At 40.8% G+C, this 26790-nt stretch overlaps 1 protein-coding gene across 1 annotated transcript in view; it reads right to left on the reverse strand.

Moving 5' to 3' along the window:
• Positions 1-26790, reverse strand: part of itih5 (inter-alpha-trypsin inhibitor heavy chain 5) — a 53121-nt gene that overhangs the window by 20045 nt on the left and 6286 nt on the right. Inside the window, exons 4-7 of the mRNA XM_059988482.1 lie at positions 22867-22956; positions 13306-13553; positions 10315-10478; positions 8467-8583 (exon numbers count right to left, since the gene is read on the reverse strand). Of these exons, the coding sequence (XP_059844465.1) occupies positions 8467-8583; positions 10315-10478; positions 13306-13553; positions 22867-22956 (619 nt within the window). The remainder of the gene's footprint in view (positions 1-8466; positions 8584-10314; positions 10479-13305; positions 13554-22866; positions 22957-26790) is intronic.

Here is a 26790-nt window from a genome sequence, read left to right on the forward strand (position 1 = left end):
ATGGCACTTATAACTGGTGTAAGTATGCCTGTGATGACAATAAACTTGAACTTGAGTGGCACCATCCTTCTACTGTGCAGGGAGCAGGTTTGGGTATCAGAACATATTGATCCATGCACAGTGGCTCACAACCCTCCTGGATGGAGCCAAGCTTGGAATCTCAGCAAGGTCTAGCCCATTATGTTTTTCTCAAATCCCCTCACCTCTAAAGTGTGCAGAACCATCTTATCTCTAAGCAGTTTGATGCTGATGAACAGACTGAAATCATGTGTTGCTCCAGAGTCCCTCTGCATCAGGCAGTCCACAGTTAATGTGGCACTAACAGGGTACTTGGAGGCACATGATAAAATAGGTCATAGTCAGCATGGTTTCCTCAAGTAAAAGACTTGCCTGACAAATCCATTATAACTCTTTGAAGATATAACAAGCAGGATAGATGAAGGAGAATCGGTTGATGTTGTGTACTTGGATTTTCAGAAGGCTTTTGACATGATGCTAGATATCAGTCTGCTTAACAAGCAACAAGCCCATGGTATTGCAGGAAATATTCTAGCAAGGATAAAGCAGTGCCTGACTGGCAGGAGACAAAGAGTGGGAATAAAGGGTGACCTTTCTGGCTGGCTGCCGGAGTCTGTGTTAGGACCAATACCTTTTACGTTATTTGTCAATGACTTGAATGATGAAATTGATTACTTTCTTTCAACGTTTGCAGACTATATGAATATAGGTGGAGGGGCAGGTAATTCTGAGGAAGTAGGGAGGTTACAGAAGATTAGGAGAATGGTCAAAGAAATAGCAGGTGGAATAGAATGTCAGGAAGTGTACTGTCATGCACTTTGGCAGAAGAAGTGGAAGGATTGACTATTTTCTAAATGAAGAGAAAATACAAAAAAACTGAGGTGCAAAATGACTTGGGAGTCCTTGTACAGGATTTTCTGAAGGTTAATTTGCAGGTTGGGTCTGTGGTGAAGAAGGGAAATGCAATATTAGCATTCATTTCAAGAGAACTAGAATATAAAAGCAGGAATGTAATGATGAAACTTTATAAAGCATTGGTGAGGTCTCACTTGGTATATTGTGAGCAGTTTTGGGCCCCTGATCTTTGAAAGGATGTGCTGAAACTGGAGACAGTTTAAAGGAGGTTCACAAGAATAATTCCAGGATTGAATGGCTTGTCATATGAAGAGTGTTTGATGATTCTGGGCTTGTATACACTGGAATTCAGAAGATTAAGGTATGACCTCACTGAAACCAATCAAATTGTGAAGGCTTTGATGTGGAGAGGATGCTTCCTATGATGGGAGAGTCTAAGGCCAGAGGACACAGCCTCAGAATAGAGGAGCGTCCTTTTAGAATGGAGATGAGAAGGAATTTCCTTAGTCAGAGAGTGGTGAATCCTGTGAAATTCTTTGCCAGAGACAAAGAGGCCAAGTTTTTATTTATATTTAAGGCAGAGGCAGATAGATTTTTGATTAATCAGGGCATGGAAGGATACAGGGAGAAGGCAGGAGATTGGGTTTGAGAGGAAAATTGAATCAGCCATGATGAAATGATGGAGCAGACTCAATAGGCGGAACGGCCTAATTCTGCTCCTATATCTTATGGCCTTATAACAGTTTTTTGAACAGGGGTTCCCAACTTCAGGTCCACAGACCCCTCGATTAATGATAGGGATCTATGACATGAAAAAGGTTGGAACATCTGTTCTAAAGTTTACAGACAATGGCGTGGAAAAATCCATCGTGTGGCAGTTCTGTGGGCGAAAGCTCCTTGCTAATGAGAGAGGTTAGAGAAGAATAGCCAGACTGGTTCAAGCTGTCAGGAAGTACCTCAGATAGCTATTCATTACAACAGTGGTGCACTCTCACCTTTTTTACACCTTATGTATCTGAAATTTTTGGTATCCTCTTTAATACTCTATCTTTACCTTATTAACAACTTTTTAAAATTGCCCTCTGTTGGGTTTTAAGAGCTTCCCAATCCTCTAACTTCCCACTAATTTTTGCTGTATTATATGTCCTCCCTTTGGATTTTAAGTTGGCTTTGACTTCTCTTGTTAGTCATGGCTGTGTCATCTTTCCTTTAAAACACTTCTTCCTCTTTCGGATGTATATACCCTGTGCCTTCCGAATTGCTTCCAGAAATCCCAGCCATCGCTGCTCTGCCATCAACCCTGCCAGTGTTCTTTTCCAATCAATTCAACTCCGCTCTCATGCCCCTGAAATTTCCTCTACTCCATTGTAATACTGATACATATGACTTTAGCTTCTCATTCTCAAATTTCAGGGTGAATTCAATCATATTATGATCATTTTCCCTAAGGTTTCTTTTACCTTAAGCTCTCAAATCAATTCTGGTTTATTGCACAACACCCAATCCAGAATAGCTGATCCTGTAGTGGGCTCAGGCACAAACTGCTCTAAAAGGCCATCTCATAGCCCTCTCGAAATTCCCCCTCCTGTAATCCAGCACCAGCTTTATTTTCCCAATCTAACTGCATACTATTGTAACATTTCCCTTTTGGCATCCATATTCTATCTCCCACTGTAATTCCATGAGAATCCCAGGAGATCCACAGTTTCTAAGATCTTCAAGCCACCCTGTCTGGCACCAACAATCATTCCACAGTCAAAGTCACATTTCTTCCCCATTCTGACAATCGATCTGAACAACTGAACCTCTGCATGCTTTTATGCATTGAGTTGCTGCCACATGATTGGCTGATTAGATATTTTCATTAATGAGTGTACCTAATAAAGTAGCCACCGAGGGTACTTAAGGTAAAATTTGGATAATACCAATGAACATGGATAATTCATATGATTGCAAGAGTGACTAAGAACTGGTGGCATTTCAATTATGGATGACAAGTGAATTTTTATGTTACAAGGTAGCAAGGGAATTATTAAAACATGTTATGACTATGTTAGTGCAAAGAATAACGTAACATTATCACCACTTACAAGACTCTGTAATTCTAATTCCTCCATTAGAATCCTCATTAACGAGCATCAGAAATTACTGATTGCAGATGTCCCTGTTCACATTAGAACTGTATTCCCATTAAAGCTATCAGTTTAATTCATACATGATTTAGAGGTGACAATTGTTATAAATGACATATTCCTGATTTTGTGAATTAAGTGTTTTTTATTCTCCCCACTGGTCTGACAGCTGTTGTTCAAGGAATGGGGTCCTGTGAGGAGACACCCACATAATAACTCTGAGTGAATTTCATTTAAAGGGAAATGAGAGACTCATGCAAAAATACCAACCAACAGTGGAGTAGTTATATGTTTGTTTTGTTTTCTGCAGAATTTGGGTCGGGGGAAATTGAAAGTATATCTTGCTGTGGGACTTTGTGGCAATCCCTGTTATCAGTTATAAAGGAAAAAAACAGGATTAGATTCAGAAAGTTTACTGTGATAAATTCCATTTTGCATTGTTACCACTGAACTGCTTCTCCTATATTGGATGCCTACACAGTCAGTACTAAGTTTAGATAGCTAATCATCTTTTTTAAAGCACCATACAGATTAGAAAAAAATTTAGTCATGACTTGACCCACTTCAGCTGCATGTACAACATCAGAAACATTCAGTGCAGCAACATTTTCCAATGCATACAATAATTTTTGAAATGACACCAGCTGCATTCAAGCAGTCTGGATTTCATGATTGATTATTTTCTATAACTTATGCAATTTCGCATTCAAATTCCAGATTCTCTTTGTCGATCTCCAATTGTCCAGATTTGGGTGTTATCACTGTAGAAAATCTGTCCTGCAACTAGCATATCAGTGCCATTGCAAAGGAGACATGGCAACACTTCTAGTTTCTTCAAAGTATGTGAAGATTCAGCATGTCAACTGAAACTTGGACAAACTTTGATAGGTGTGCAGTGCAGAGCATAATGACTGGCTGCATCACGGCCTGGTATAGAAACACCAATGCCCTTAAAAGCCTACAAAAAGTTCACATGTCCAAGGATAAACTTGCTCAATTTTATTCTTATGCTAATCCAACCTGTGACAGATGTCATTCTGAAGTTGCTTCATTGAACCACATGTTCTGGTCTTGCCCTTGTTTGCAAAATTATTGGAAAGATATTTTCGGTACTATTTCAACAGTTCTGAAAATCAAATTGCAACCGCATTCTATTACTGCAATTTTCAGTTTACCAATGGTGGATAATAGTTGTTTATCCCCCTCAGCTCGACGGATGATTGCATTTATTACATTAATGGCTAGAAGATCTATCCGGTTGAACTGGAAAGAAATTAATCCTCCAACTATATTTCAGTGGTTTTCTCAAATTATTTCTTGTTTGAGTTTAGAAAAAATTTGAAGTGTTGTCTTTGACCCTTCAGTTAAATTTGAAGAAACTTGGAGACCATTTATTCAACATTTTCATAAGAGCTAAACTGACTTTTCCTAAACCTTACTTTTATTATCCTTAATTATTTGGATGGAGGTGCGGAGTTATTGACGCTACTGTGTGTATTTCACATAATGCAATGGCCCATGTTAGTTAGGTTTTTTTTTCTTTTTTGGAGGGGGGTCTTTTTTTCTTATTTACTCCATTTTTTGTAATTACTATGAGTTTGGGAGGTTATTGTATATGGATTATTATCTATTTGTATTTATACTTTAAACTATTAATTATGTACTCTCAAACTCTCTGTATTCATGTTTAATTTATGTTTGTTTAAAATTAATAAAAAGATTTTTTTTTAAACCTACAAAAAGTAGTGGATACAGCCCAGTTCATCATGGGTAAAGCCCTCCTCACCACTGAGTATATCTGCAAAGAGCACTGTCACAGGAAAGAAGCATCCATCATCAACGACCTCCACTGTCCAAGCCATGATCCCTTCTTGCTGTTGTCTTCAGCACCGACACCACCAGTTGCTAGAACAGCTATTATGCCTCAACCATCAGGCTCTGGACCAGTGGAGACAACTTCACTCACCTCATCACTGAGTTGTTCTCGCAACCTATGGACCCATTTCCAAGGTGTCTTCATCTCATGTTCTCAATATTTAATGTTTATTTGTTTGTTTGTTTATTTATATATGTATGTATGTATGCATTTGCCCAGCTTGTTGTCTCTCGCATATTAGTTGTTTGTCTTTTTCTGTGCAGTTTTTCATTGATACTATTTTGTTTCTTTGTAGTTACTGTGAATGCCTACAAGAAAATGAACCTCAGGGTTGTATATGGTGGCATACATACTTTGACAATAAATTTACTTTGAACTTTCTTCATATTTAATCCAATGCAAGTATAAATAAATTATTGGAATTCAAGTTATCTAAAGAGTAAGTTCTTCTGTCTCTTTCAAATATGTAGAAACTGCAGTGCCCCAACCATGCATATGCCTTAATGATCTTGTTTCCCTGTTCAAGGATCAAGGATCAACTTTACTCATGTATTTTCAGCGGATTCTGGTTAATTGGACAGTTGGTTAATCCGGTCAGCCACTGATTTGGGACAACACTTAAAGAACAAAAACAAATAGAGAAAATAGCTAGGATTGCCTTTGTTTATTTGGGTCACTGCGCTGAACTTGTTCATTTACAGTCAAGCAAATGAACACGTCAGCTTGCATTAAATGAAGTCCTCCGTCGATAACTATTAGGAACTAATACACAGTCTTATAGTACTGTAGTAGTTTTAATAGTGTTCCAAGTTATTCTGTATTTTATTTACATACATAATTAGTTACTTAGTTTGTCTTTTTCTTTCCATTTCTTTCGGCTAATTGGGCAGCTGCTTAATTGGCCCAAAATGACCTGGTTCTGGTGTGTCCCAATTAACAGGAGCCCATTCTATCAGAAATTTGCAATGGTGTGTTGGTGCAATAAACAAAAAAAAACAACATTCAACTATTATATATAATAAAGAATGATGTAAAAAATAATAAATTCCACACTGCCTATAGATGCCCTGGTCCAATGGGCCACAGTATATGTGGAACCACAGAAGAGACAGAGAGACATATATCACACTCCAAGTCTCATGCTCTCTCTTTCTGATTCTAAATCCCATCTCTGATGGCTGTCTTACCATTCCACTTCACTGCACTGTTGCATTGCTACACTACCATGGCTCCTAAATACATAGTCTTAGAAATGCACAACACAAAATCAGGCCCTTCAGCCCATTTAGTCTGCGCCAAACCATTGAAACTGCCCAGTCTCATTGACCTGCACACAGACCATAGTCCTCCACATCTGTCATCCATGTACCGCTCCAAACTTCTCTTAAACATTGAAATCAAGCATGAATGCACCGTTCAAACAGCTCATTCCGCATTCTCATGATCCTCTGAGTGAAGAAGTTTCCTTTCATGCTCCCCTTAATCTTTTTGTCTTTCACCCTTAGCCCCTAATGTCTAGTTGTAGAGCCATCCAACCTCAGTGTTGATTGTTTAAGTGTTCTGCTAAAGGGTTTTAGTTCTGGTGTATGGACCGTTTCTCTCTCCACAAGTGCTGCTTGTCGCTTGGTGAGTACTTTTCTGATACTCTGGTTTCCTCCCATATTCCAAAGACATGTGGATTAATAAGGGTTAGTAAACTGTGTGCATGCTATCTTGGTGTCAAAAGCCTGGTGATATGTGCGGGCTGCCCCAGCACATCCTCAGACAATGTTAGTCATTGACAGCAAATAATGCATTTCACTTTCTGTATGATTCCATCTACATTTGACAAATAAACCTAATACTTAATTTTCTTTAACCTGTTATGTGTTGCTCTTTTAAACGTAAGCAAATTCTACCTGTTGCTTGAATCCATACTAAATTCTGCACACCATTCACCAGCCTCCCTATTGTGTTTTAATATTTAAGAAATTTTTGAGTTATCTTGCATATATATTGGTTGATGAAGTGTTCTTGTTTGTTTAAATAATTAATTACAAGTTATAAGTATAAATACATGAATTACAAATGTTTTCATACTACCACAATACGTGCATGCCTCGCTTTCCGTAAGTTAGACCGGCATTCCGGGACTCCCTTCGAATTAGTTAATGTCTTGAAGTTACAAAACAACACTCTCTCTCATTCTATTGTAGTCTGTCTGCAATTGCTTATTTGCTCCCTTTAATTTTTAATGCAGTAAACTATTCCAAAGCATTATATGGAATGTAAACAGTACAGATGAATCAGCCCATTCTCTGTCTCGCTTTGATTACTTTTAATTCCTAACGAGGAACCGGAACTTGCCAAAGACAGCAGATGATTGAGTTAATTTGGATCAAGTAGAGAAAAGGACAAATGCTAATAATTTGCCTGAAAAATAACTGAAAGCAGCTGGACTAAGCATTGCACACTACGGGATATTTGACATTATGTATCAGTGCCAAAACCAGATCAAAAATGTCAAAGAGTTGTTGCATTTATGAACTCTGGAAAATTGGACCAAGTATCGGTCATTGGATCTGCAAAACACAGCACAAGTATGATGTGCCGTGTTCAGTAGCAATAATGATTGGCCTTTGTCCAGTCCATCTGCCCAGAGTGAGCAAGTTATACATGTCTGAACACTGGCTCATAACCATTCACCTTGTGATGAGGCAGCTTTCAGAGCTCAGAAATTCACCCTCTCTTCTATGTGTGAACTGTACAACATAGACCCTAAATAGAGGAGAGAACCAAGCCATTCAGCCTATTGGGTCTGCTCTTCCTTTTATTTCATGGCTTACATTTTTTCAAACCTATTCTTCTGCCTTCTCACCCTTAACTCTTAACCCTCTACCAATCATTAATAACCTCTCATCCATATTAATCTCTGGCTTGGCACGGCACAGTAGTGCAACGCTATTACAGAGACGGCAATCAAGGTTCAGTTCCCACTGCTGACTGTAAGAAGTTTGTACGTTCTCCCTATGACCATGTGGGTTTTCTCCAGGTGCTCTGGTTTCATCCCACATTCCAAAGACGTACAGATTAACAGGTTAACTGGTCACATGGCTCATGAGGCCATAAGTGTACTGTATCTCTAAAGAAATAAAATAAGTGAAAGACTTGGCCTCTGTGGCAACAAATTCCACAGATTCACCCTCTAAAGAAATTCCTCCTCTTCTCTGTTTTAAAGGGACTTTCTTTTATTCTTTGGCTGTGCCCCTTGAAACTATACTCATCTACTGATGGAGACATTCTCATCATGTCCACTCTAATCAAGCCTTTCAGGATCCAGTAAATCTCAATGAGATCTCCCCTATACGTTAAGGAAGTCATGGTGATCTCTAGTTTGGAAATTCCATCCTAATAGCTTCAAAGTAAATGGATTTCAGAATCTAAGTTCAATGCAGATACTAGTTTGAGAGATTTTATGAATTTTATCTATCTAACCAAAGGTATGATGTAGGGTTTGACTATAACATTTAACATTACAACCATCTGAAAACACCTGTTAATGGAATTCCATAAACTTGGCCCCATTATCAAAGTGAAGGAGTTTACCTGTTTTATTTTGTTTCCAGCCATTGATCTACTTGTGTCGATTATAAACACCACATTCTTTGGCACAGGGGGAAGATCCTTGGGTGCAAAGTAATGAACAAAATACCCATTCTGAACCTGTAAAGGAACAGCAACAATCTTAGTATAATTGTATTCAGTTCTACTCGTCACATTATAGGAAGGATGTCAAAGGTTTAGAGATGGTTCAGAGGAGATCTATAAGGATGCTGCCTGGATAAGAGGATATGTCATTGAGTCTTTGAGGACTACAGCACAGAAATAGGCACATTGATGCATCTAATCCATGCTGAACTGTTAATCTGCCTAGCCACATCTACCTGCATCTGAACCATATCCCTCCCATCCATACACCCATCCAAATTTCTCTTAAATTTTCTCTTCGAACCCATATCCATCAGCAGCCTGTTCCACACTGGCAACTCCCGCTGGGTGAAGAGGTTCCCTTTAAATATTTCACCTTTCCCCTTTAAACTATGACCTCCAATTCTAGTTTCACCCAACCTCAAAGGAAAAAAGCCCTACAAGTATCTTATGAGGAAAGATTGAGCAAACGATGGCTTTTGTCTTTGAGCAATGGAAGATGAAAGGTGAGTCAATGGAGGTTCTAAGATTATGAGAGACATAGAGTGGACAGGCAACACCCTTTACCCAGGGCAGCAATGGCCAATACCAGAGGACATACTTTAAGGTGAGTGGAGGAAGGTTTAGGGGAGGTATCAGAGGAAGGTTCTTTACAGAGGCAGTGATAGGTACCTGGAATGCACTGCCAGGGGAGGTGGTAGAGGCTGATATTATTGGAACATTTGAGAGATTCTTATCTAAAATGGAGGGTTATGGTTTGTGTTGGAAGGAGGAATTAGATTGATCGTGGAGTATGTTTATATAGGTCAGTACAACATTGTGGACAGAAGGGCCTTTATTGTGTTGCATTGTTCTATTTTCTGTTTTAAAACACTGCATGGTTATAAGTGGTATAATGGGCTATCAATACTGGTGAAACAAGTTATTAGTCTTCATCTCGTGATTATCTACCAAAGTCTTAAGTCTTTCTATTGATGACAATAATGCAGAGCTTAAGAACATCCTCAACAAGATACTTGAAACCACTGATGAGTCATCTTCAAGTAGAGGTAGTCTGTTTCTCACCACCAATGCAGATCTCGTGTATTGTATCATAACCCCATTTCACCATATCAGATTTTGACCAGCTGAGAATAACTCCAAGATGCTGACTGATTGGAATTGGATTAAATAATGGGGACCTGGATTCAAAAGCACTTTTAGCTTTTCACAAGCCAACTTTACAGAAGTGGGGAAAGCTGAAGCTCTGAAATAAAAGCACAAAATATTGGAACCACAGCACATTAGGCAACGTCTGTAGAGATAGAAACAGTTACTGTTTCAAGGAGACACAAGAGACTGCATTTGCTGGAATCTGAAGCAATAGACAAGATGATGGAAGAACTCAACAGGTCAGATAGTATCTGTGGAGGGAAATGGACAGTCAACAATTTGGGTCAATATTTAAGGTCTCAACCTTAATTGTTGATGATCTACTTCCTCACACCCCATCAATGCTGCCTAACCCATTGAGTTACTAACTCAAGCCCGAACTACATAGAACTATAAAAATAATGAAAGAAAACAAAAAGTATCTGTGAGAACAAGTTAAAATGAATATACCTAGTGTAAACTGTGTGTAATCACACTGATAATAATAATAATAATAATAAATAATACTGAAATGTGTTTAAAAATTGAATATTTAAATGTTCTCATAATTAGGAAATTAGGACACAGTATAGTAGGAAGGTATATTGAGCAAACCTGAACTTCGCCAGCTCCCAATTCTCTGTTAACATCGTATCTCAGAATGAAGTCACCCAGAACACCATTCTTAGCAATTTCATCTTGCTGTTTAACAGTTGGAGCAAACTTGACATGGGCTGATGTCCTGGTTTGGTTGATCTTGGTCGATGGTGGAGGTGGACCTGTAACAAGAAATTTGGAAGACTTGAACATCACTTTGGTGAATAGAAATGCATGTTTCAAAGTTCAAGGAAGATATTATCAAAGTACGTATATGTCACCAAATGCTACAAAGAGATTTGTGATTTTGCAGACATTGATAGAAAAAAATACAACAGAATCAATGAAAAGCTACCCACAAGGACCTACAAATAACCAGCATGCAAAAGAAGGCAAATTGTGCAAACACAAAAATAAAAACATAATAATGATGGATGGGGAATGAAGGGGATGAGAGAGGGAAGAGAAAAGTGGGAAGGGGGATGATGGATGATAGATAGATAGGCAGATAGATAGAACATGAGTTGTAAAGTCCTTGAAAGTGAGTTCATAGGTTGTGTTCAATTCAGTATTGTGGTCAGTGAAGTTGTCTATGCTTGTTCGGGAGTTGGATGGATGAAAGGTAATAACTGGTCATGAATCTTGTGGTATGGGACCTGTACCTCCTTCAGTGGTAACAGCGAGAAGATAGAATGGCCTAGGTGGTGGGGATCCTTGATGATGGATGCTGCTTTCTTGCTTGCACAACAATTAGAGTTTTACTAACTAACACAAGGACAAATACAAGGGATGATAGAAATTCAGAGCAACCCACACACAATGCTGGAGGAATTCAGCAGGTTCAGGCAGCATAATGGAAGAGATTAGCCCGGAAGGGTCTCAGCCTGAAATATCAACAGATGTCCTGATGATGGGTCTCGGCCCAAAATGTCGACTTCACAATCCCCTCCATGGAGGTTGCTTGACCTGCTGAGTTCCTCCGGTATTTTATGTGTGTAACACAAAAACAAAATGCATAGCTTCCAGATTTTAAGTTAGTTAATAGCCTTGTAAATGCCAATCTTCAATACTTTTAAAACCTTAAGTGTTCTATTTATCAAAAATGTCTTAACTTTTTTCTACCTCAGTGCACTTTGTAATGATTTGATCTATATGAACAGTATGCAAGACAAGCTTTTCACTGTATCTTGGTACAAGTGACAAGTAGAAACCATACCAAAGCACAGTACATGATATTAGCTTGTAAGTGGAATTCAGGAGTTAAGAACTTACAGTTGATCATGCTTTGATAATGCATTGTCAAGTAAAAGTCAATCTTAAATACTCTTGAATGGGTTAAATATTTTACCGCAGTATTTTATTCAACTGGAACGCTCAAGTACATAATATTAGCCCATATTATTTCCCTCTAACCAGAAGACCTGAACAAAACCGAGTTTGTGATGGAAAAATATGATTTAGCCATTATGGAATCTTGACCACCCATTTGCCTGGGTCAAGATGGCACCGAGCTGCAGCCTCCATCCAGGTCACGGCTCAGAATTAGTATGTTTTAGGATTTAAATGTGCATGGGTGAGTGGGAGAGAGTAAGGAACAGGCTTATTTTGCTGTTGTTGCTTTGCCGTTTGGTATGTTCTGTTTTGTCATGTTCTGTTGAGAATGGTGGGTATACTATGTTGGCGTCATGAAGTGAGGCAACAGTTGCGGGCTGCCCCAGCACTTCCTTGGCTGTAAGTGGCACATCTCACTGTATGCTTCCATGTGCATGTGATAAATAAATCAGAACCTGGTAGACAGGCTTCAAATCAAATCCAGTTATGCTCATTTATGAGGACACGTTATTGAGATTTTACAGCAGAATTTGCCCCACTGGGCCCTGTTAATGTGCACCAGAATCAGATCACTGAGACAGAAGTAGCTTGAATTAGTAACTTGACGTTCTAACTAACAAACCATGCTTTAAGAAAACAACTTGCATTTCTGTAAGCACGCACAAGATGCTAGAGGAACTCAGCGAGTCAGGTAGCAACTACAGATAGGAAAAAGCACATCAATGTTTCAAGCCAAGACTGTTCTTTTTTTTCCCAAAGTAACTCAAGACATTTTTTTCATCAAAGTACAGACATGTCACCATATACTACCTTGCAATTTGTTTACTTGCCGGCATTTGCGGGAAAATAAAGAAAAACACTGGAATTTATGAAAACACCATACATAGGCAAAGACTGACAAACAACCAAACTGCAACTGAAAAAATAATAGCAAATAAATAATACTGAGAACATGAGTTGCAGAATCCTTAGAAGTAAGTTTACTAGTTGTGGAATCAGTTTAGAGTTGTGGTGAGTGATGTTATCTACACTGGTTCATAAGTCTGGTAAGAACTATTCCTGAACTTGATAGTGTGGGTCCTAAGGCTCACATACCTCTTGCCCAATGGTAGCAGTGAGAGCATGGCTTGGATGATGGGACTCCTTGATGAGTTGGCTTCTACTGCTCCCCTGAGCAGAGATTCTGTGAATTCACTACTCTCTGGCAAGAAGCACTTTCTCCTCATTTCCTTCTTCAATCCATTATCCCAAATCTATTTATTTATTTATTATTTGGGGGAGGGGTGTATTTGCACAGATTGTCTTCCTTTGCACATGGGTTGCTTGTCCTTGTTTGCTTGTAGTTTTTCGTTGATTTTATTGTACTTATTTGTTCTACTGTAAATGCCTGCAAGAAAATTGATCTCAGAGTACTATATAGTAACAATATACTTTAATAATAAATTTACTTTGAACTTTGAACTACTATATTGGAAAGTCATCCTTGTCTTGTGACCAAATCTCTGCAGGGGGATTTGAACCCAGAACCTCTGACTCAGAGACAAAGGCACCACTAGAAAATATACAGTTGCTGGGGCTTGCAAGCTCAATAATGAAATGCGATTGCATTTACCTCCCATAGCAAACTTGCTCATGATAACTTATTGCAGAGGTGTCCACCTCTACGTTCTGAAGTACCTGCAGCACTGTGATTGGTCAGCTTGCTCGTCCTTAAAGGAGCAACCTCCAGGAAAGTGATCCCAGAATTCTCCATCAAATGGATCTCCACCAAGAGCCTCGGAACGATTTGCTTGGGTCTGACACTGATAACGTGTGTGTACTTTCCCAGCCGCCTCTCCAGGAGTTCCTCGTAGGTCAGAAGGAACAATCCCTTGGTCCTTGCAGGCAACTTTGTAGTTACAGTGAAGGTTTCCACCTCACTGTCTCTGTCGGGGAACAGGTCACCAAAAGTTAGATTACTTTGACTTCGATCTCTTGCAGGTAATGCAAATATTTATTTTATTTTGAGGCGGCCTAATGAGGTACACCACCCAGCAACCCACCTATTTAATCCTAGCCTGATCACAAGACAATTTACAATGACCAATTAATTGGATCTTTGAATTGTGGGGGGAAACCAAAGTATCTGGAGGAACCCACACATTAATGGGAAGATGTACAATCTTCTCACAGGGGATGTCAGAACTGAATTCCGACCTCTGATGCCCCAAATTGTAATAGTGTTGCACTAACTGCTACGACACTGTGGACCCCAATATGCAATAATCAATTATACTGAAGGAAGATCACAGTGATCATCATGCAAAAAAGACATCCCAATCCGCCAAAACCTCTCGGTGTATTTCTACAAAAACTTGTACTTTGTGCTTGATGATTCCCAGGATAAGGACCCATACATTCTGACTGCAATGGTTGGGTATTCTGAAATGGGTTAATCTGAAGTGGAACCACAAAGGTCTCTGAAAGTCCAGCAACAAAACCACATCAATACATCAATAAAGTTTACCAGAGAAAATGGCAGAAATGTAGTAGTTTAGCTGGAAATAAGGAATAGCTTACTCAGGTTTAATATAGCAATCTCTGATGTACACAAATGTACGATGTACACATGTACATTAACTTCTCTTCCTGGTCATTTTTTCCTCTCCTCCTTCTCTCTTCTTCTATTCCTCACTCTGGCCTCTTACCCCTACTTCTCACCTGCCTATCACTCCCTAGTGCCCCTCCTCCTTTCCTTTCTCTTATGATCCACTCTCCTCTCCTATCAGATTCCTTCTTCTCCTGCCCTCTACCTCTTCCACCCACCTACCTTCACCTATCACCTTCCAGCTAGTCCTCCTTCCCCTCCCCCCAGCTTTTTATTCTGGCATCTTCCCCACTTCCTCTCCAGTCCTGAAGAAGGGTCTTGGCCCGAACTGTTGACTATTTATTCACTTCCATAGATGCTGCCTGACCTGCTGATTTCCTCCAGCATTTTGTGCATGTTGCTCTGGACTCCCAGCATCTGCAGAATCTCTTGTGTTTAATCTCGGATGCTCCAGTAAGTGGGACACAGAGTAACACTAATATGAGATTGGCAATTTTATCAAGATCCAGCAAACTAAATGATTTAATTTCCATAAATTTAAGTTCATATTGGTTGTTTATTTGCTCTCCTGGAAACATGAATTCTTAGTTGGACACTCTGCTGAATGATCTAAATTGCATTCTGGTACTTCAGCCAATTGGCCTTGAGTGTAGGAAATGGCTTGTGTTCCAGCCATGGGGAATGGTTTCATAGCCAAGATTTATTTTGTCCTGTCCTAATGTGTCCCTCCCACCATCTGCAACTGGGAATCAAACCTAGTATCTCATGGTTACCACATCTGAGCAGATAATCTCATTGAATTGTCAAGCAAGCTTGTGTCAGTTTACACTCCTCAATGCCTCATTAAAATAGCCAACATATTCAAGGGTCCCACACACTCCGGACACTCTCTGTACAGTGGCGCAGTGGGGAAAACTGGTGCTTCACTGCTCCACCGGCCCAGGTTCAATCCTGACCTCCGGTGCTGTCTTTGTGGAGTTTGCATGCTTTCCCTCTGACTGTGTGGGTTTCATCCCGGTGATCTGGTTTCTGAGGTGGCGGCTGTAAGGTCAGGATTCATTTCCACCGCTGCTTGTACATTTTCCCTCGTGACCACATGGGTTTCCGTTAGGGGCTCCGGTTTCCTCCCACATTCCAAAGACGCATGTACAGTGAGGTTTAATGAGCCGTGGGCATGCTACGTATATTGGCTCCAGAAGCGTTGAGACACTCAAGAACTGCCCAGCACAATAGCCACTGATTTGATTTGATGTAAACCATGCATTTCACTTACATGTTTTTTTTAAACTTTTTTTATTGCATTTTTAAATGATTATGTACGTTCGACAGGTAAAACAAGAACTTACCTTTCACCCCACCCCTCCCATCAGGCAGAAGATAAAATGCCTGAAGGCACATACCACCAGGCTCAAGGACAGCTCCAATCCCACTGCTGTTCAAATATTGAACAGCATCCTTGTGTTTTTAGAGGGATTCTTGACCCCACTATCTATTTGTCATAGCCTTACATTTATCGTCTGCTAACACTACACTTTCTCTCTAGCTGTAACACATTATTCTGCATTCAGTTATTCTTTTCCCTTGTACTATCTCGATACACTGATATGATGAAATGATCGGTATGGTTGACAAGCAAAGCAAAGTTTTTCACTGTACGCTCAGTACATGTGACAATAGTAGACAAGTCTACTAATTGACCAGTCATTGATAGTTAGAAGCTTACAGGCCTCTTAGCTCACTGAATCCAGCCTAATTAAACATCCTAGCTCTTGTTATGCAGACATGATGTGCTATCCATGTCAATTTCTGCTGTGAAAAGATCTTCTGCCTCCAACACATGGTTAGAACACAAGCCAGTTCCTATTCTCAAGGCCAGTTGGCTGAAGTATCAGATCAATCAGCAATGTGTCCAACAAAGATTTAGTGTTCCAGGAAAGTAAATAAACAACCAATATAAACTTAAATTTAATAAAGCTATATCACTCAGCTGGATTTAGATAAATTTGCTAAACTCATATTGGTGAAACTATACATCTCATTTACAAACGCATCAGAGATTTGTATATTAAACCTAAGTGAGACATTCTTTATTTGTTGTTAACCTAATAGTTTCCTGATATTTTTCTGATTAGCTTTATTGATATATTAATGTGATCTTCTGCCTAAAAAACCCTATCAACAGTGACATCTATTCCTGCAATTGAATGAAATGTTTCACCCTCAATTTCTCTCCACCCATTCCCTTGAAGACCCCTCTTCCTAATTATTGTGTGGACAGATTCTGCTCTAAACTCCATCTAAAAATTTTCAGAGGGCACCCCTGTCGCAAGGAGCATCTCAAAAACAAGGAGTCAGAGTGCGGTGAGGAGGTAGAGAGGTCAGGGACACGTTGTCATGTCAGTAACATTTGTCCTCAACATCAACAACAAAAAAAACAGAACTGCTAATGACTTCAGAAATGGGGGTGGTGAACTTGCTTCAGTCGACAACAATGGTGTTCAGCTCGAGAGGGTTGAGAGCTGCAAGTTTCTAGGTATGAACATTATAATTGGCCTGACCAGGTCCAATCACATTGATGTCACGTCCAAGGAAGCTCATCAATGCCTCTACTTCCTCAGGAGGCTAAAGAAATTTGGCATGTCCCTGTCGACCTTTACCAATTTTTATCGATGCACCATAGAAAGCACCCTGTCTGGATGCATAGTGACTTGCTATGACAGCTGCTCTGTATGCGACCACAAGAAAGTTCAGAACTGCAGACGCAGCACAGCGCATGACAGGAACCAGCCTTCTTTCTATACGGGCTCTGCCTACTCTTCTCACTGCCTCGGTAAAGCAGCCAGTGTAATCAAAAACCCCACCCACCCCAGATATTTACCCTTCTCCCCTCTCCCATCCAACGGAAGATACAAAAACCTGAAAGCATGTGCTATCAGGCTCATAGGCGGCTTCTATTCTGCTGTCACCAGACTCTTGAATGGTTCGCTTGTAGATAAGATGGACTCTTGACCTCACAATCTTTATGATTTCTCATTTTATCTTACTTGCATTGCACTTTCTCGGTAGCACTTTATTCTGCATTGTTTTTGTTTTACTTTTCTCTCGCTCAATGCACTGTGTAATGCTTTGATCTGCATAAACAAGCAAGACGAGATTTTTGCTGTATCTTGGACATGTGACAATAAATAAGTACCAATTCCCCTTTGGTTAAAAAAAAAGTCTTACTCTTAAATAGTTTAAGAGATAAAGGAAGCTAAAGAGATGCCCGCAGTTTGTCCAGTGCTTTGCAACGCAGTCTCACAGGCCAGACAGTGACAAATGATACCTCAGGGAGATGAGATTTTCATTAGTTTGAAAGCAGAGTGGGCGAAGATTGTCATGCAGCTGTTCCAACATGTGCTGGAGGTAATGAAATATCCCATTTTTTCCAGCTACGTTGTTATTGAGTTATAATTTAGGAGAAAAAGAAGTCAGTTGAATTATGATGAAATATCCCGAATTGTTTCACGTGATCTGGTACAGAAATTTGAATGCACAGGAACGTAGGGAGCTGCAGTGAGTATTGGACTCAGCTCAACACATTACGGGCACATCCCTCCCCACCATCAGTAACATCTGCATGAGGCATTGCCTCAAGAAAACAACATCAGTCATCAATAATGCCCAGCATCTGGGCTATGCTGTCTTCTTGCAGCTACTATCAAGTAGGCGGTACTGAAACCTGAAGTCCCACCGCACAAGATTCAGGAACAGTTACTCCCCTTCAACCACTCAGTCCGTGAACCAGCCGGCACAACCCTAATCACCTCATCAATACTATAACAATTTTGATCACTTTGCACTACAATTGACTTCATTTTTGTTCTAATTGTGTTTTTTCCCTGCAAAAATTATGAAGAATTTAATGTATGTTTTTTTTTGTGAACGCTGCTTATATGATGTTATGTGCCTGTGAGGCTACTACAAGTAAGGTTTTCATTGTCCCTGGGCAATAGATGTACTTGTGCATATGACAACAAACCTGACTTTGACTTTTGAACAAGGAGCATAGATACAAAGAAGGAAAGGAGTATCTTTTAGCAAAGACTTTCTGGTCACTCTACCATGTCAATTAAGACCATAAGAATATAAGGAATAGGAGCAGAATTAGGCCATTCAGCCCATTGAGTTTGGTCTGCCATTCAAGCATGGCTGATTTATTTTCCCTCTCAACTGTTAACTAAATGACTCCAAAAATATTGCTTTAGCTGCATAACCTTGGTCTCCATCTGAACCATTCCCTCTGTTCTCTCCAAATCCCCCTAAGTTAAAGCACATCCGTTTCTCATTTTTCTCGTTCTGATGAGGGGTTATTGACCCAAAACAGTGACTGATTATCCTCTCTTCTTAGGTGTTGTGAAATTTATTGTTTTGCAGCAGCACTGCCGTACTATAATTAATCTAAAATCTCAAGCTTTGTTAGTTATAGTGTTCAAAAACACAGGCATATTATCCTTATCTTCTCCATCCACTTGGTGGACTATTCTTGCAAATGCTCACTCTGTGGCACACAAAAACAGAGGTTCGTCATGTCTATACTTCTTGCTGCCAAGAGAAAGCAGCCAGCATTATCAAAGATCCTTTCCATCCCGCACACTCTTTCTTCCATTCAGCAGGTGATACAGAAGTTTGAAAATGCATACCACCAGACTCAAGCCACAATCTATCCCACTGCAGTAGACACTTAAACAGACCTCTTCAAGTTAAACATGAACTTTTAACTTCATAATCTACTTGGACATGGCCCTTGCAATTTATTGTCTGTCTGCACTTACTGTGTAACTGCAACTCCCTATTCTGCATTGTTATTGCTTTCCCTTGTACTACCTTGAAATACTGAAGTGATGAAATGATCCGTAACAGAAAGAAGGCAAAACAAAGGCTTTCTCTGTACCTCAGTGCAAGTGACAATCAAGCAAAGCCAGAGCCAATCCCAAAGTCAATATCCATCTACACATGTCTGTTTACCTTATGCATGCCAGATGAGAATCAGAATCAGGTTTATTATCACTGACATATGCTGTGAAATTTGTTTTGTGGCAACATAAGACATTAAAAGCTTCTACAAGCTACAAAAAACTAAATTAATAAGTACGAGGGGTGATTGATAAGTTCATGGTCTAAGGTAGAAGGAGTCAATTTTAGAAAACCTAGCAAATTTATTTTTCAACCTAGTCCCCTCCTTAGTCCAGTGGTCATGGAGCATACAGATCTTGGACCTTCAGAAAGTTTCCACAGATGGGTGATTGATAAGTCTGTGGCCTAAGGTAGAAGGAGATGAGTTATACAGCTCTCATTACATGCACATGCAGTTCAACTCTTTGAGTGATTATGCAGAGATTTTGAAGTTAATAACTCATCTCCTACCTTGGGCCACGAACTTATCAATCACCCCTCGCAGTGAAAAGAGAAACAGCTTGGTCGTGTTCAGAGGTTTGTGGACCATTCATAAATCTGATGGCAGAGGGGAAGGAGCTGATTGCGGGTCTTCAAGCTTCTGAACCTCCACCTTGATGGTAGTAATCAGAAGAGGGCACATCTTGCATGGTGAGTGTCCTAATGATAAATGCCGCCTCCTTGAGGCGCCGTCTTTTGAAGGTATTCTCGATGGTGGGGAGGGTTGTGCCCTTGATGGAGCTGGCTGACTCTACAACCGTTTGCAGCCTCTTGGGATCCTGTGCCATGGAGCCTCCATACAAGGCGGTTAGTCTACCAGTACCATGTTGATCTATATGAGTTCCCAAAGAAACAGCATCTCATTTTAAAAGTCTTTGCTTTCACTTTCTGCAACCTGCATCCCCTGTAACCTCCCTCAGCCTTCTAACCCTCAGAGATATCTCCACTTCTCTGTTTCCTCCATTCCATTGGGAAGCCAATTCTCTATTGCCCTCTACAGTTACCTACTTTAACTAACTGAGGCACCAGAAAATAAGTGGCCACTTGAAGAATGAGGACCAATGCTTGGATTTTGAAAGCCCCAAAAAAGCATCACCAACTAAAGGACGGAATTTCCAAGCTCTTGGAGGCTTGAACTTTCATGGTGTCCCACTGGTTTGCTGATACAGCCTCCAGTAGAGTTGTAACTGGGATTTCTCTTCCTTCTTTATTAAAGCAAGTTTTGCTGAACTTACAGAAGATTTACCATCTGCCCAGTGCGATCCCTGAGCCAATACCAGATGAAAGGGCAGCCAATGCAATCCTTTTCAAACATCTGTTCACGACTGCTTTGGAAGAATAACTCGAGCAGACATGATTGGCTCACCAACTGCTATCTCACTTTTCTCTATCAGTGGACAATGGAATTATCTCTTCCCAAATCCCAACGTTCTGCCGAGTTGGCATTTTAGTGAGAAACCCCCAATCCAACGATGTGACACTGCCTTTCCCAGCGTTTTGACTGGGAACTGACAAGCCGGGTAGAACTGTGACTATGACCATCTCCAGCTTCCTTCCCCAAACACTATAAATTAGACCTGACATTTCTGGCAGGAGTCTCCCTTATATAATTAACATGACTTCCTTTATTCACAATGCAGCTGTAACATAAGGGAGTTTAGACCGCTGGTCCGAGGAGCAGTCATTGTTGACCGTCCCTGGAAGACCTTCAGAAAAATCTAATGTTAGATTTTAACATTAGCTGTATTTGTCTCATGTAGATCAAAACATACTGTGAAATATGTCATTTACATCAAATTAAATCAGCGAGGATGGTGCTGGGCAGCCTGCAAGTGCCACCATCCTTCCCGCGCTAACGCAACATCCCTTCAACTCATTAACCCCAATTGTATGGACGTGAAGAAACCTAAAGCATCCAAGAGAAACTCGCATGGTCACGGAGAGAATGCACAACTCCTTATAGACAGTGGTGGGACTCGAACCCCGATCTAACCGTTATGCTACTGTGCCGCCCTAGACCCCTGGGACAACAGCACACCTTCTCTATGTCTGACCATTTGCCCGGTTCACTTCCGAGCAAGCAACGTTAACTCCCCCCTGACCACTTACCTGATAACTCTTACCCGATCTCAATCCCCTAATCATCCCTCCAGACTCCCATCCCAAGCTCTCCCAACAATCCCACTCAGCTCCAGGCCCTGACCCTTCCCAAAGTCTCCTTTCAGCCCAAGGCAATGATCAACCAATGGCCATTCCCAAACCCAGACCTGAACCTCTCCTAGCAATCTTGCTTAATCAGGCAATAATCCCACTGCTCAAACCTATCTCACATTCCCTCCTAATAATCTTTCTCAGCCCTAGACATCAATCCCAATGACTCTACTTGACCTCAGTCCCCAATCACTTCTATTGACCTTTTTCAATTCCAGGAATCTATTCTTTCTGAAGAACTCTCTTGATCCCTGGTTCCCATCTGTTCTGAAGACCCAAAGCCCTCCCCCTCTTCAAGAACTTCTCCTGACCCCAGCAACCCCTCCATCCTTCCTAAAATTTGACTCCAGATCCTCAATCAATGCTTTCAAGAAGGGTGATGTACAGTGTAGTGCAGCCTCCCACACATGTAAATAAAGACCAGGCTTTCTATGTTCGCCTATGGTGCTAAGCCACCATTACTGGAAATGAGGCAGCACCTTAGAAAACCATTCAAATTAACCAGATGGAAGATTAACTTAATTTGTCACACATTCTGTGAAACACACAGCAAGATTTGTCATTTGTGTCAAATTAAACCAGCAAGACTTCTGCTGGGGGCAGCCCACAGTGTCGCCATGTTCCGTGCCAACAAAGCATGCCCAAAACTCTCTAATTTAAACCATACTTCCTGGAGCGTGGGAGGAAACTGGAGCACCCAGAGGAATTCCAAGTAGTCACAGGGAGAATGTATGGTACAAACTCCTTACAGACTACAGCGGGAATCGAACCACATTGATGATCTCGCCACTATGCTTTTGTGTAATATTGAACCTATTTATCACAGCAATTAATCAATGTCTACAGAGATCTTTCAGAGAAAGGATTGCTATACATAAAGAGAAATCAGAGTAAAACAGGGTATTGAGTACAGGAGTTGGGATGTTGTTGGATTTGTATAAGACCCTGGTAAGTCTCATTTGGATTACCGTGTACAATTCTGGTCTCCTACCTACAGGAAAGACATCAATAAGATTGAAAGGGTGCAGAGAAAATTTACAAGGTCCTTGACTAGATTTGATCATGTGAGTTATAGGGAAGGACTGAATAGATTAGGACTTTATTCCCTGGAGTATAGAAGAATGAGGGGAGATTTGATAGAAGTATAGAAAATTATGAGGGTATGGGTAGGGTAAATACAAGCCGGCTTTTTCCACTGAAGTTGAGTGAGACTAGAGCTAGATGTCATGGGTTAAGGGTGAAAGGTGAAATGTTTAAGTGGAAACTGAGGGGGAGCTTCTTCACACAGAGGGAGTTGTGAGTGTGGTGGATGGAGGTTTGATTGCAACTTTTAAAATAAATTTGGATAGGTACATGGATGGGAATGATATGGAGGGGTATGGCCCAGGTACAGGCTGATAAGAGTAGGTAGAGTAATAGTTTGGCATGGACTAGATGGGCTGAATGGTCTGTTTCGGTGCTGTAGTGCTCTATGACTCTATAACACTAAGGAACCAAAGACTTACGTATTTTGCCCAGAGTGGCCTTTCTGTTTCTCTCTGGATGGCTTTGCTATTCCTGAAATCTCGCTCTGGTGTATTCTTTTGCCGATGATCCTGCACAGAAAGCAAAAGCAGGGGTCAACCAGCCATTAAGTAACAGCAACACACACTCACACACACACACACACACTCACTCTCACACACATATACACACTCACTCTCACACACAGAGACACACACACTCTCTCACACACACACACACACACACACACACACACACACACACACACACACACACACACACATGCACACACACACTCACTCTCTCACACACACACGCACACTCACTCACTCACTCTCACACACACACACGCACACACACACTCATTCCCTCACACACACACTCACTCACTCTCACACACACACACACACACACACACTCACTCTCACACACACACACACACACACACACACACTCACTCTCTCACACACACACACACACTCACACACACACACACACACTCACTCTCTCTCACACACACACACACACACACACTCACTCTCTCACACACACACACACACACACTCACACACACACACACTCACTCTCTCACACACACACACACTCACACACACACACACACACACACTCACACACACACACACACACACACACACACACACACTCACTCACTCTCTCACACACACACACACACACACACTCACTCTCACACACACACACACACACACACACACTCACTCTCTCACACACACACACACTCACACACACACACACACACTCACTCTCTCTCACACACACACACACACACACACTCACTCTCTCACACACACACACACACACACTCACACACACACACACACTCACTCTCTCACACACACACACACTCACACACACACACACACACACACTCACACACACACACACACACACACACACACACACACACACACACACACACACACACACAATTCTGGAGGATTCAGCAAGTCAGGCAGCATCTATGGAAGGAAATAAGCAGTTGGCGTTTCGGGCCGAGATCCTGCACCCCCTACGTAGATGCTGCCTGAATTGTAGAACTCCTCCACCATTCTGTGCGGGTTGCTCAAGATTTCCAGAGCCTGCAGAATCTCTTGTGTTTATTAAATAACAACAGACTCCAGGCATAATGTTCCAATTTCTACAATTCACAGTTAAACTACTGCCAACCTTTCACAGATATCTGAAATTCTCATTAGGCGCGAAGCAGCATTCCATTGTACGAAAAGCCAAAACATTAAACCTTTGATCCCATGTTGCCAGATTATGTTTTAGTTCTATTTAGCACATTACTTGAAAGTGTAGGAAGCTTGTACAAAGTACTCAGGTATTAGCATCATTTTTCATCAGCAAGGATCAAAGGTCAATTTAATGCACCATATACATTTACATGTATTAGCAATTTGCTGTGGGATGTTGGTGCAAAATGTAACATAAAAGCAACAGCATTCAACAACTATCAAAAATAAAGAATTAAATACTGCATAAAAAGCTAATAAAGTTAGAGATTAAAGGACAGATGTAGAATTCAATGTGCATAAGAAATACCAGCCTGTATTTACAATGTAAAAAGCATTATAAAAAGTGGTTTAAAGTGTTTACAATGATGGGTGATAGATAGGGGGCAGAAGGGGCTAACTGGAATCAGATTAATTCCCCGGGGGAAAAAACTTTTAAGATGGCTTTTATGACAATCAATCCTGTAAAAGTTGGCTTCTGTAACCTTCCAATGCATTTCCATGCAAATGATAGGCAAAATTAGGTTTTATTTACCATTCATCTTTGTCAGAATCATAGAGTATAGATATAGGACACCAACTCCATATTGACCATCAAACAAATCGACACAAATCCTACATTAAACCATTTTAACCTCCACACCATCCCAAAAGCTTCCTAGTGTGTCTTTTAGGTACATATATGCTGTGTATTTAATATTTGAATTTGAATTTATTTAAATCCTGCATCTCAGTCTCCCGAGCCTTCTTTTGAATTTGTTTGACGTTTTGAAGTCACAAAACATAACTGTATATCCAGAGGTAAATTACAGTGGCAGATTACACTACCAACAATCACATCTTGGGAATGTGGGAGGAAATCACAGCAGCAGGGGAAGCCCAGGTGGTGACAGGAAAACTCCACACAAACAGGCAGCACGACCTTTGTATTTACCTTGTCTACCGCACTGCACCTCTGTAACTGCACTGTTATCTTCTTCGTTCTGTTTTGGCTCTCTTTTATACTCCCTCAACATACCTACGTGTGGACTGATCGAACCAGATGGCAAGCAAACAAAGATTTTCATCCTATTTCAGTACATGTGACAAAAGGGAAGCCAGGGGTCCGTGAGCCAGAAATCATCGGAGGATCACATCATCATCTGCATTGTGCAGTTTGCTTACAATTTACAGTGCCTGATGTTTACAGTTTACAGATCCTGTTTACAGTTATCGTTTTGCTAAGTATGCCTGCAGAAAAAGAATCTCATGGCTGTATGTGATGACATGTATGAACTCTGATAATATATTTTACTTTGAACTTTGAAGTTAATAAACCAATGACCGCAGGACATGCTGGGGACAGTCTGCAAATGGCACCACACATTCCAGCACCAAAACAGTGTGCTCATGATGCTCAGCAGGACAACCAGAACACAACAAAGCCACGAGTGTGATTACACGTTCTCCCTCAGCAACATGGACATCCCTCCGGTTTCTCCCACATCCCAAAAACGTGCGAGTTGGTGGGTTAATTAGCCACTGTAAATTGCTCCTCTGTGCAGGTGAGTGGAGAGGCCTGGGGGAGTCGGTGTAAATGTGCGAAGGTTAAAATGGGTTTAGAGAAGGGTTAGTGTAAATGGGTGGATGATGGCCAAAGTCAGCTGAAGGGCCTGTTTCTGTTCTGGCTAACTCTGATGATCAGGCATACTTTCCTTTTCAGCAGACCCATAAAATTTGCTCCAATACCTTGAGATTTTAAAATTTTGAAGAGGGGACGATGAGTGAGCCAGGGCTTTTCTCTTTGGAGTGAAGAAGGATGAGAGGCGAGTGACAGAGGTGTAGAAGATGATAAAAGGAATTGATAGGCTAGACAGCCAGGGGTGGAAACGGTCAATACAAGAGGGCATCATTTTAGGGGGGGGGGACACACATGGGGATTGTCAGAGATAGGTTTTACGCAGAGAATGGTGAGTGCATGGAACGTACTGTTGGGGGTAGAGGCCGATACATTAGGGACATTAAGAAAGAAGTATGGAGGACTACGTGGGACTAAAGCATTAGAGTATGTTGAAAGATCACACAACATCATGAGCTGAAAGGCCTGTACAGTGTTGTTAGTTCTATGTTCTGTTCCATATAATGACATTAATAATAACTTCTAATGTTTCCTTCTATGGGCAAGTGGGACTAATAGATGAGAATCTTGGTCAGTATGGAACAGTTGGGCTGAAAGGCCTGTTTCCCTGCTATCAGACTCCATGGCTGGCAGTAATCCAGCTGGCCTGCGACTTCCATTTACAGGATCTACTATGATCTTCAGAAAAACAAAGCAGGATTAGGAGGCTGAATCCTTTTCCTGTCTCCAATATTCATTCTTTCTGTTCTATATTAGTACACAGGGACAGGCCCTTCAGACCATAATCTCTGTGCTGACGATGATGCTGAATCAAATCAACTCCCTCTTGAGTGTGTATTGTCCACGTTCCTCTAGTCCCTGTATATACAGTACACATGCCTTTCTTAAAGCCTCCTGTATACCATTAACATAGCTACTTCCACCAAGTTCAAAGTACATATACTATCAAGGAATGTATACTTCATTCGAGATTCATCTCCTTACACAGAAACAAGGAAACCTAATTGAACCCCTTAAAAGCAAAAGAAGACTGT

This window comes from Hypanus sabinus, chromosome 13, assembly GCF_030144855.1.
Source record: "Hypanus sabinus isolate sHypSab1 chromosome 13, sHypSab1.hap1, whole genome shotgun sequence".
Classification (NCBI taxonomy): Eukaryota; Metazoa; Chordata; class Chondrichthyes; order Myliobatiformes; family Dasyatidae; genus Hypanus; species Hypanus sabinus.